This window comes from Rhinolophus ferrumequinum, chromosome 25 (assembly GCF_004115265.2).
Source record: "Rhinolophus ferrumequinum isolate MPI-CBG mRhiFer1 chromosome 25, mRhiFer1_v1.p, whole genome shotgun sequence".
Taxonomy (NCBI): domain Eukaryota; kingdom Metazoa; phylum Chordata; class Mammalia; order Chiroptera; family Rhinolophidae; genus Rhinolophus; species Rhinolophus ferrumequinum.
This window is the reverse complement of record NC_046308.1, coordinates 18,773,761-18,784,780: the sequence shown is the minus strand read 5'-3', so window position 1 is coordinate 18,784,780 and position 11,020 is coordinate 18,773,761. Positions and strand designations below refer to the sequence as shown.

The 11,020-nt window shown below is 60.6% G+C and overlaps 2 protein-coding genes across 4 annotated transcripts; one reads left to right on the top strand and one right to left on the bottom strand.

The window, feature by feature from the left end:
- Window positions 1-360: 360 nt before the first annotated feature.
- RASL10A (RAS like family 10 member A) lies at window positions 361-4,659 on the top strand. 2 transcript variants are annotated; one of them, XM_033098118.1, is made up of 3 exons: window positions 361-796; window positions 3,574-3,698; window positions 3,978-4,659. In XM_033098118.1, the coding sequence occupies exons 1-3, from the start codon at window positions 608-610 to the stop codon at window positions 4,243-4,245; spliced, it is 582 nt and encodes a 193-aa protein (XP_032954009.1). In that variant the 5' UTR covers window positions 361-607; the 3' UTR covers window positions 4,246-4,659. The 2 variants fall into 2 exon arrangements, with proteins under 2 accessions (XP_032954009.1, XP_032954008.1); XM_033098117.1 differs by having other exon boundaries at window positions 363-2,517.
- A 74-nt stretch (window positions 4,660-4,733) lies between these two features.
- Window positions 4,734-10,450, bottom strand: GAS2L1 (growth arrest specific 2 like 1). 2 transcript variants are annotated; one of them, XM_033098114.1, is made up of 6 exons: window positions 10,202-10,448; window positions 8,533-9,193; window positions 7,076-7,183; window positions 6,883-6,979; window positions 6,624-6,795; window positions 4,734-6,078 (listed from the first exon to the last, which is right to left on the bottom strand). In XM_033098114.1, exons 2-6 carry the CDS (start codon window positions 9,172-9,174, stop codon window positions 5,043-5,045), a joined length of 2,055 nt encoding a protein of 684 aa, XP_032954005.1. In that variant the 5' UTR covers window positions 9,175-9,193; window positions 10,202-10,448; the 3' UTR covers window positions 4,734-5,042. The 2 variants fall into 2 exon arrangements, with proteins under 2 accessions (XP_032954005.1, XP_032954007.1); XM_033098116.1 differs by having other exon boundaries at window positions 4,736-6,078; window positions 8,533-9,221; window positions 10,202-10,450.
- Window positions 10,451-11,020: the final 570 nt, after the last annotated feature.

Below are 11,020 nucleotides of genomic sequence, written 5' to 3'. Positions count from 1 at the left end.
GTCACAGTTTCCTAGGGAATTTGTCACCCCTGCAGAGTCTATAGGGCTTCATGGGAACTACAGGACATTCACTGTCCTCCATCATTCCAAAACCTCGCCCTGAGAAACCATACCGGATCCCAGGTATGCCCTCCACCAGCCCTGTTGCCTGTTCCTGAAGAAGCCCTGCCCAAGAAGGCACTCTGTCGGAAAGTGAAGCAAGGAAGGTTTTTCCAGAAGAAGGACACCCAGAGCTGGCTCCCAAGGATGTACAGGAGCAAGAAGGGAGGGCGCTCCAGGCAGTGGAGTAGGCCACACGGAGAACCTTACGGAAAAAGAGTCTGCTGAGTACCAAAAGGGAGGGGAGACTTAGTTTATTTACTCCCTGCCTTGTTCCCCAAAGGAAATGAGGCGGCTCACAAAATCCAGAAGCCTGAAAAGTTACAAAGTGGGGAAATCAGGTAAAGGGAAATATCATGGCAGGAAATGAAGATGAAGCCAGGAGTGCCCCCTCGCTGGGCTTGAAGACCTGGAACAACTGCCAGAGATACCCACAAGTTTGGCTCTGAGCTCCCTAGTGGCTGAGAAGAGTGAAAGCAGATCCAGGTCCCTAATCCAATGTGGGAGAATGAAAACACACCCAATGCTCTGGAGAAACACTCTCTGGTGGCCATCACCTTCTCCCTGGAGGATGCACGCCCTCCCCACTTCAAGGTTTAGCTCCTCTTCACTCCTCTACTTCCCCCAGGATGGGGAGTGGATGTTTGTGCTCTTACAGTTCCTGGATCCCATGTGTTCTAGAACCTTCCCTCCTAAGGTAGGACTTTTTAATTTTTTTATTTTTTAAATCCATCTCAGCATCCTGGCAAACAGTAAGTGAAAACTTTGGTCAATGCAGAAACAGAGCAGTGTGTCCATTTCACCAAATACCTGAGCATTTGATCAGAGATGTGGGAGTCCCCTCTATGTGGAGGAGGCAGGCAGAGGCAGAGGAGAGGGGAGCTGGGCAAATCAAGGCCTTCCAAGCCTGATGGGGAAGAATCTTCTCACCAGCTCCAGGGAGAGTGGCTTGGCGCTTTGAGAGAGTTACAGGTGGAGTCTCAGGCAGAAAACCTGGCCTTAGCAGTGACAGAGGTGGGGTCCACCAATTTCTGGATCTTTCAGCCTTGTTGGGACAAGCATTTGGGGCTAAGCTGCTGTAAACCGGTGTGTACTAGGCTCAGCACCCCCTGTCCTGCCCTCCCTCGATGACTGTCATTTGACATATTGTTTAGTGCTGCCCATGTTCCCCTGTGGGCAGAGGAAGGTGGGAGGGCTCCTCGGAGGAGACCATAAAGCTGTGGGTCAGGGGCTACCCACTGCCCCCAACTTTGGAGAATCCCCTCTCCGGCCTCAGTTTTCTCCTTTCAAATGGAGATACCAGGTTGAGGCTATAGATTCAAGGATCACGCATGGAATTGCTTAGTAAAGGACCCCGCATGTAGTAGGCTCTCAAGAAATGGTGTCTGGTTTTGATGGATGCGGAGCAGAGAGCCAACGCAGTGCGGCGACTCGCCCAAGGTCACACCGCTGGGGACGGATCCGACCCCGGGCGGCCTGAGTCTAGCGGGCCGGGGTTTGTCTGGAGTCAGCCTCGGAGAGCGCTGTTTGGAGGAGCGGACGTGGGCGGGAAGGGCTTCTATTTTGGAGCGGGTTGAGAGAATCGCGATCCGCGGAAGGAGCTAGGTCCCTTCACGGGCTCCCTGCACCCCAATCACCTTCCTGCGACCCTTCCCGGGAGGGGCGTCCCGGGCGAGTAGGGGGAGGTGGGAGGGGCGGCGGGCGGTTACCTCATCGCCACCTCCGGAGGCTCTGCTCGTTCGCTCGCGCCGCCGGCTGGTGCGGCGACTCCGGGCGCCGGAGCGAGAGAAGGACGGAGGGACTGAGGCGCCGAGGGCAGCGCTGTCCCCCGAGCCCGGCTCTGCTGCGGGACCCTCGCGGCGAGGAGGTCGGACCTTGGTGCTCCGCGCTGCCGGCGGCGCCTCCGGTAGCGTTGCGGAGCGGAGGCGGTGTCTGCGCGCGGCGCGCCGGCTCTGTTCTCTCGGTGCTTCTTCTGCACCCGCCGGAGCTACTCGTTTGTCCGCCGTCGGCCTTCTCGGCTGTCTGTGTGCCCTCCCACTGCCTGCTCTGTCCTCGCCTGGCTTCTCCGGGCCTCAGTGTTACCGGTAGCGATGAGGAGCGCGGCGGGGCCGGGACGCACCGGGCAGGGCGCGCGGGGCGCACGGCCCGGCGCCGGCGCATGAGATTTTCCAGCACGGGGCGCGGCAGTGCGCGCCGGCCATGGGGGGCAGCCTGCGGGTGGCCGTACTGGGCGCCCCGGGCGTGGGCAAGACGGCTATCATCCGCCAGTTTCTGTTCGGTGACTACCCCGAGCGCCACCAGCCCACTAACGGACCGCGCCTCTACCGTCCCGCAGTGCTGCTCGACGGCGCTGTCTACGACCTGAGCATCCGCGACGGCGACGCCGCTGGCCCGGGTCACAACCCCGAGAGTCTAGAGGTAGCGGTTCCAGGGGCGAAGGAGCGTGTGACAGCGTGGGGAGGGGGGGAGGGGGTACTCGGTGCACACGTGCTTGTCCGCATGGACAGCCCCAGGGTGCCCAAATGTGTTCGTGGATTGAAGGATGAATGTGTGTGTCCTGGTGTTTGTGTGTCTCAGCCCTTCTCTCTGGCCTGGAGGCTCACAGGACCAGGCCGGAGACCGGGCGATTGTGCAAACTGGCTTTTTCTCACTGGCGTAAATGCTTCTGAATTTGCCAGCCTCCGCTGGTGGGTCTGGATCAGTGGGTGGCAGAGCGTGGTCGTGTCTCCCTAAGGGTGAGCGTTGAGTGTTTGGGGCCTTGAACAGAGCTTTAGTGAAAGAAGCTGGGGCCAGATACAGGGGTGTACTTTGGGGGGAGGAGGGGCATTCTCTGCTCCTTCATTCCTGTGACCTGGAGCAAAGTCTCCTTTAGTAATTTATGCTAAGTCAAGAACAGACTGAATCCTTGGAGCTGGATGCCTCCGAGAGGTGAAGAGGCAAAAGCAGACTGGATTAAGTAGGGCTTCCAGGAGTGGGTGGCATTTGGACTGAACCTGTAAGGATGAGTAAAGTTTTGATTAAAAGAAGTGGCAAAAGCATTCCAGGTGGAAATAAGAACGTGTGCTTAGGCCTAGAGGCCTGAGCGTTTACAAGCTCCTACAATCAGTGGGCTCTGAGGACCCAGTGCTTTGGAATTAGTGTTAGAAGTAGTAATCTGCCAGGGTTTAGAGGGAAAGGATTGACCCCTGTTGAGCTGTGGGAAGCGGGGAAGGAGGGGAAAACTAGAGGGTGGGTGGAGAGGAGACCTAGAGTGAAAGAGGGCTGGTGGTGACTGACCGGCTTTAGGCAGTTTGGAAATGTTTACCCTGATGGCCATGAGGACAGTCTGGCCCAGGAACTTGGGGGCCAGGGCTTACAGATGAGGATGGGGATGGCCAAGGCCTGAGGATGAACTATGGGGTTAGGCCCCTGCGAAGGTCAGGACTTGGAAGAGTGGGAAGGGGGCTCTGATAAACTCCAGCCTCCCGCCCCCAGGAGTGGCTGGACCCTAAGGACTGGAGCTTGCAAGACACGGACGCCTTCGTGCTAGTTTATGACATCTGCAGCCCAGACAGCTTCGACTATGTGAAGTCACTGAGGCAGCGCATAGCGGAGACCAGGTGGGCACGCAGCTGGAGGTGGTGGGGGAGAGTTTGCCAGTCTGACTGGGCCTTTGCCAGAGGGGAGTGGGTGGGCTCTTCCTGTGTCTTGGGCCTGGTCTCAGGCCTGCTGGGCTAGGCCTTTTGCCATGGGAAGGTCTTGGGGCCACATGCGTCTGGTGTTTGCTGGGGGCCTCTGGCCGCAAAAGGGGAAGCGCCTGAATGTATATGCCCACTGGGGGGAATTCTCTGGCCGCGGGGTCCCCGGCACCACGGCCCTCATTCCCATCTGGCCCCCAGGCCAGCGGGCGCACCCGAGGCGCCCATCCTCGTGGTAGGCAACAAGCGGGACCGGCAGCGGCTGCGCTTCGGGCCTCGGCGCGCACTGGCCACCCTCGTACGCAGGGGCTGGCGCTGCGGCTACCTCGAGTGCTCTGCTAAGTACAATTGGCACGTGCTGCGTCTCTTCCGGGAGCTGCTGCGCTGCGCTCTGGTGCGTGCCCGCCCTGCGCACCCAGCCCTGCGGCTGCAAGGGGCATTACATCCGGCGCGCTGCAGCCTCATGTGACCTAATTCCATCACGAAGCCCATGGGGGAGCTGGACAGTTTGAGTGCAACCACCAAGGACCTGGATTGGACAGAAGTATCCTCCCTGATTGGATAAGTAAAGCTCCTACCCAGTCTCCTGGGCGACAGGCCTCTCTTTGAATCTCATTGGACCCAGCCAGGCCCAAGACTTTTTGTATAACATCAGTCTTTTCTGGGACCTCATTGGGTCACAATCCTATTGGATGGAATGGACTTGACTATGACTCTGATTGTAAACTCTTCGACTGCTCCTGGAGCCTCATTGGACAAATTGTTAAGTCACACCTCTCCCGAGCTAATAAAGGGGGAATGTTTCCAGTGCATCTGGCATTTCTGGGACGGACAGGGTAGTCTTAATTGTGGAGATGAGAGCTGCCAGGCAGTTAATTCCAGAATCCCAACATTTAATGAGGGCCCTCAAAGGGCTATGATGGCCCCCAGACTGAATTCCCAAGAAGCAGACACAAGTGGCTGGAACAAAACTTTACTGTCAGGCTCTTCAGGGCTACAGGACCTCAGGAGGGGTCCTCACTGGACTGGCCCAGCCTCCTCTAAGGCATTCAATAATATTAGTAATTAAATAGCAACACTCATCCCCCAATCGGAATGTACAGCAGAGGTCCCATTGTGCCATGTGGTCCCAAGGAGTCTGGTCCCATGAGGTCTGGTACCCGAGAGGCATGGGGTTGGGGGATATTCCCTGATGCAGAGGGGTTAAGGCCACAAAGGAAAAAGAGAAGGAATGAGGGCCTGGGGGGTAGTAGCTAGGCTGGTCCATCACATCCAGGACTCTGGCTCAGCCCTTGGGCTGACCGAGTGCAGGGCATGCCAGGCCCCGGGCTCTGTGGGTCCAGATGGGCGGCGGGGGCCCCTAAGTGTGGGGATTCGTGAGGGTTTTCGGTCTGGCTGTGTGTCCATCCGGCCCCGTGCCCAGGTCCTTGGGGACTCAGGGCCAGCCAGGGGGCTCCCAGATGCATCTGGCAGCACCCCAACACCAGGGCAGGGGCTGCCTTCATCGGAAGAGCTGGACAGGGCTGGACCTCGGTGCCCAGGTAGCCCATTGGTCATCCGGCCCGAGTCCCCTGGTTGGCCACACTTGACAACCAGGATGCTGAGGGACGAGGAAGAAGAGCTGGAGGAACAGTAGGCTGAGTCAGGAGCTGGAGGGTCTGGGGCCCGAGCTGGGGAAGGGGCTGGTTCTGTGGGGGCTCCACCAGCAGCAGCCTCAAGGGCTCGGGCGTTGGCTAGGAACTCCTCTTCCAGGCGCCTGAACAGTTGCTGTTCGTGCTGCGGGTCAAGCTGCAGTGGGGTGCGGAAGACACTGGCCGGTGTGCTGCCCAACTCTGGACTGGGGCTGGAGACCCGGGCTGGCCGGGGGGCTGCAGGGCTGCGGGCACGGGGAGTCTGGGGGCTGCTCCTGCCGGAGCCCCCACTGCCTCTGCCCCGCGGCACCCACGAGTGCTGCCCGTCTCGGTCCCTCCGCACAAGCAGCACAGCCTGCTCCTCGCGGCTCTGGCTCCGGGCCCGTCGGGCTGGGCTGGGGGCCGACATCTGGGCTCCCCTGCCTCCTGGGGCTCCCCGGGGCCGCCCCCGATCTAGCCGGTCTCGGGACTGGCTGCGAGGGGCAGGGGGCCGTCTCAGGGAGGCCGGGGCACCTGTTGTCAGCCTCCGGCTGGGCCGCTCCCTCTGGGGACCAGTGCCTGAGTCGTCACTGCGGGCACCAAGGGGGCCACTCTGGGCTGAGGAGGCTGAGGAGTCGCTGTCCCCGGAATAGCGTCGAGAGCGGGGGTGGGGGGGAAGCTGGTCTCGGGCTCTGAGGCAGGGGAACAAGAGAGAGAGATGGGGCATCACGGAAAGAGGACTGGCATGCAGAAAGGGCAGGGAGAGGAATGAAGAAGCAGATTTGTGGTTGGTAGGGGGCGGGGAAGACACCTGTGGTGCTTTGACGGGTGTTGGTAAGGGCTGTCAAAGTTTTCTGTGTGTCCTGGGGACTTCCAGGGAGAAGTGAGAGACTCTGCAGTAGCTTCCTGCAGCCAGGGCCCCCACCCCCACCCCAAGGCAGAGGAAGAAGCAAGGCTTCTAGGGCCCTAAGCTCCTGGTCCCCAGCCTGCCTGTTTCCTGGGCAGGCCAAAGGGAAGCGGGGTTGGACTGGCCACCACCCAGGCCCAGAGCCCGCCCCAGCTGTGTTGTTCATTTGGTTGAGTTGCCATGGAGAGGGGAAGCCAAGCCAGTCCCCACCCACGGGAACTTTTCCCAGGGTGTGAGTCACTCTGGAACACAGCTCCTTCGTCATCCAGTCTAGGGAGGACGCCCCCACACCCTCTACACCCTTTACCCTCATGTCCTCCTGCCTCTTACCTGAGTGGCGTCTCAGATCCCTCCTTTGAGCTGCGTAAGCTAATGGGTGTCACCTCAGGCCGGGAGCCCCGGCGCTCACCCCCCGGGGCTGGGCTACCAGCTCGGGGGCTGGGGGTGGGTGACACCCTCTGGGGGGAGAAGGTGCGGGTCCTTGGCTGGGGTGGGCGGTGGGCTGCAGGGAGAGAAGACAGGTGGTATGTGAGGGGTGGAGCCACAGAGAGGAGCCTGCTGCCTGCCTGCCCCTGCCATGGGCACTGACCTGAGGAGGAGCAGCGGCAAGGGTCATGCTTGTCCAGGTAATGCTCCAATGTGTCCCAGCCGCCACCCACGCGTACCATCACGTGGCTTCTCAGCACCTGTAGGAGCCCAGCAAGGGCGACTCACAGCCAGTCCCGTGGGCCTGGCAGCCCAACCCCTGGGCTGCCACCTGCCAGGCAGCCCCTCCCTCTTACCCGCACAAAGATGAGCAGGCTGGAGTCTCCCACGCGGTACTTCCCCTCTGAGACCTTGATCATGGGAAATTGGTCTGGGCAGGTGCAGTGGCCCAGGATCTCTCTCACCTAAGGCCAGCGAGGAAAGGCTGGAGGTCAGGGGTCAAGTCCCTCCTCCTGGAGCCTGACGTCAGTGACCCCAGGGTCAGGAGGAAGTCCAGTGAATGGGGGCATGGGCTGTGTTGCCCCAGACTTGGGTGCAGCCTCTACACTTGACCTTCCATGAGCAAGCCTTCCCCTTTGGCTATCAGGGGTCAGGGAACCAACCAGATGGTGCTCAGGCCAGGGCCTGGGACCCCAACAAGGCACCTCCTCATAGCTCCTAAGCCTGGGGGAGCCCTGGAGCTGTCCTCACTCTCCCTTCACCCACTTCACAGACACGAAGGCCCATAGGGAGGCCAGGTCCTGGGAGGAGGCAAGTTACAGGACACAAGTGCAGGGGGCCCACATCATACCGAGACGGGGTGCCACAAATGTGGGGTACAGCACACACCAACATGCACACACAAGCCACCCGCCTGGCATGCATATATCTGCCCACATGTGCCTCCAGGCCCAGAGCTGCCAGGCTGGCTATGTGGGCAACCCTGCCTGCCTCCACACCCACAGCGGAGCTGGAGGAAATGAGCAGGTGGAGCCTCGGGTGACCCTGAACCAGGACAGGGGTGGGGTGGCAGTCTCTGCCCACGCCATCCGGCTACCCCCCTCCAGGATGGACACATCATAGTCCTAAGCCCTTGATAAGAAGCTGCGGGGGTGTCAGGGACACCTAGGTCTTCGGAGTAGGAGGAGGAAGCTGGGGGCATGCTCTGGCACCTCCTATGCGCATAGTAGAATAGAACTAAGTCTGCAGCTCCAGCAGCAGCAGCAGCTGTGGGCTTGGCTTCCTAGAGAAGTGATATGCCCAGGGCCCTGGGGAATGCGAGGGGCCTGCAGATCCCCTGAGAACTTCCCTAGGCACTCACTGAGTACCTACTGTGTGCCAGGCACCTTGCCGAGGGCCAAGCACCACCGGCACCCACTCAACCTCAAGCTCTGTGCTGTGGTGGATACAACTATCTAGCACTCGGTTGAAGGAACACAGGAGGGGCTCAAATCATGTGGCCCCTGGATAAAGGAATACACAGCACTTATCTGGTACCTAGTTAGCACATAAAGAAGGGGTGTAGTCATGCAATGGAACCCAGATTTTATCCCAGGCCAGCTGGGCCATGTGACCGCACCGTGTACCTCTTCCTCCATGGGCCTGCTCATCTCCTTGGGGCCAGGTGTACACTTGGTGCTCAACACATGCACCCTTTCCATGGGGCAGGCTGTCCTGCAGATAGGTTCAGGGACTAGTGGTGGGCACTGGCTCTGCTGTCTGGTTCCTGGCACAAAGCGCAGGGTAAGATCATAGCAGGGGCCAAGGGACTCACCAGCTCGTCGAGGTTGCGCAGGTCGCTGGGCGTCATGCGGGGCCCACGGGTAGGAACCCCCGGAGCAGCGGCAGTTTCTTCAGTGTCCTCCTCAGCAGTGGGAGCAGTGGGGGCATTGGGGGCCGAGGGTGCTGCACGTAGCTCCTGCTCAATCTCCTGTTCGAACTGTACGAGGCGAGGGGCGAGCAGGCCGAGGCGGGCCCCGCGCCGTGCCACCTCCAGCAGGCAGAGCACCACGCTTTTCTCATTCTTCCGTAGCACCAAGTCCTCGGTCTCAAACATGAGCACTTCGGGCACACCGAGCTCTGCGCGGCACCAGCCGATGAAGGTGGCCACGTTGTCACGGGCCATGAAGGAACCAGGTGCCACACTGTGTGCCTGGAAGGCCACACCGCGGGCCGGGCGGGCAGCAGCCAAAGCACGGGCGGCCTCAGTGACAGCGTTGGCATGTTGGCACAGGGTGGTGCCTGTGGCCAGCCCTGTCAGGAAGCCATCGCCACCACCGGGCAGCCCCAGGCCGTACAGGGCGTTGAGCCACTCGGCTAGGTCCTCCTTCATGGCCTCCACGTAGGCCTCGCTGGAGCGGAATGGCCGCACACTCTTGGCTGCGGAGCCTGCGATGCCCGCCACTGGGTCCGCCATGCCCGGGCCAGCCGAGTCACTGTGGGCAGGAACACAGGTCGGGATTGCTGCGAGGACCCAGAAAGCACTCAGTACAGACTAAGTCATTGACCACCAGCACCTGCCTGTCATTTCAAGCCAAATGCCTGGGTTTGAGCCCCAGCTGTGAGAAACTTCTCTGCATCTTTGTTTCTTGGTTGGCAAAATGGGCACAATAATATTACTTCCTCTTGGACCTAATGGAATAATTTTTATAAATGACTTAGTGTCCATAAGTGTTTGCTGTTTCACTCTTGGGGGGGGCAACTGGGGGACCTGGCTGAGTGCTCCCTCCCAGGCAGGGAGGAAGCTCATCCCTTCTGCCCTTTTGTGATAGGGTTGGGGGGGGGGGGAAGAGAGAGAGAGAGAGAGAGAGAGAGAGAGAGAGAGAGAGAGAGAGAGAGAGAGAAAGAGATGAAGCCCACAGCTTCGGACTCACAGTGGACAGGAAAGGAGCCTAGGTCAAAACTCAGAAAGGGGTTAGCTCCATTGCTCAGGGATGCTCCCGACCCCACCTCCTCCAGGAAGCTCCAGGGTCCTCCCTTAGCCCCCTTCCCTAAGTGTCATTATAACAAATGACATAGCAGTAATAGTAACACCAACTGCACTGATCCTGGTCAGCGCTGAGCGCGCTGTGATATTATCTCCATTTTACAGATAAGGAAACTGAGGCGCAGAGAAGGTATAAACTCCGTCAAGGTCGCGGAGACCAATGGATGGCGGAGCCGGGGAAGCCGCCGCGTTGACTATCCCAAACACGATCGGCAGCCGGCTGGCCGGGGCCAGGCCCCGCCTCCGAGGAACCTCCCTAGAGCCCAAGCCGGAGTGTGCGGCGACGACTCGGAATGGCCTCCGCCAGCCCGGCCTGTCCTTCCGGACTTTGGCCCAGAGAGGGTACAGGGCCGCCCAAGGTCACACAGCCCCAGGGAACAGAGGCCGCCGCCGCCGCCTGGTTCCCGGTCAGTGCACATCGTCAAGGCGCGGCGGTGCTGGGGGTCCCCGCGCTCACCTGGCTCATCCCGCGGCCTCGGGGAGCATCGCCCCGGCTGGGGCCGGAGCCGGGCCAGGCCGCCGCCGAGAGGCGCCTCCGCAGCCACAGCGGATCCTAGTCCCGCCGCTGCTTCCACTGCGCCCACCGTCCCCGCCCCGCCTCCCTGGAATTCGGATCAGGCCCGGAGGGGCGGGTGGGGCCGCGCGCTCTTAAAGGGACCGCTCAGTTCCCCGGGCCGGCGGGGCGGACTGGGGGAGGAGCTGGAGTCTCCTGACTGGGGGACGGGCCAGGAACCCGGTCTGTGACGAGAGTGCCTGGCCCTCCCGGCCCGGGCCAAAGTCCGAGGCCAGGGCCCCCAGGCAACTCTACCAGCCCAGAAGTCCCATCCCCACCCAGGCTAGTCCCACAGCCCTTCCTCCCTGGTTGGTCTTCTGGAGAGGGATTTGGGTGCTTCTAATGGCACCCCCTCCCCCCTATAGTGGTCTCCCTGGAGAAGGCCCCACGGCCTGTTCCCAAGATAACTCAGGAAGCGGTAGAGGCCAGGGGCTGCAAAGTCACCTCCGGCTGGGGTGGACCTCCCTAGGTCAGATAAATGAGGAGTGGCGAGCTTTCTTCAGGCAGTGCCGACCTCAGGGAGTGGGAGGATGGCCCCCGTTATGCCCACTCAGGATGTCCTGCTCCACACTGAATGTTCATTTTAAACCCTGAGTTTAGGGGTACACGTTTCTCAGATGAGGACACTGAGGCTCCGAGGGTAGGTGGGTGACTAAGGCCTAGGGTCCTCTGACCCAGTGATCCCAGCCCTAGCAGGAGAGAGCCAGACTCAACCACTTCTGG

Excerpts from the sequence above, each read along its gene's own strand:
- GAS2L1 (XM_033098116.1), bottom strand. The coding sequence starts at position 9,174 with ATGGCGGACCCAGTGGCGGGCATCGCAGGCTCCGCAGCCAAGAGTGTG. Across the intron at positions 7,184-8,532 it reads TGCGCAACCTCGACGAGCTG|GTGAGAGAGATCCTGGGCCA; the intron begins GTGAGTCCCTTG and ends CGCTGGCCTTAG. Across the intron at positions 6,079-6,623 it reads GGATCTGAGACGCCACTCAG|AGCCCGAGACCAGCTTCCCC; the intron begins GTAAGAGGCAGG and ends CCCCTGCCTCAG.
- RASL10A (XM_033098117.1), top strand. The coding sequence starts at position 2,299 with ATGGGGGGCAGCCTGCGGGTGGCCGTACTGGGCGCCCCGGGCGTGGGC. Across the intron at positions 2,518-3,573 it reads ACAACCCCGAGAGTCTAGAG|GAGTGGCTGGACCCTAAGGA; the intron begins GTAGCGGTTCCA and ends TCCCGCCCCCAG. Across the intron at positions 3,699-3,977 it reads CAGCGCATAGCGGAGACCAG|GCCAGCGGGCGCACCCGAGG; the intron begins GTGGGCACGCAG and ends TCTGGCCCCCAG.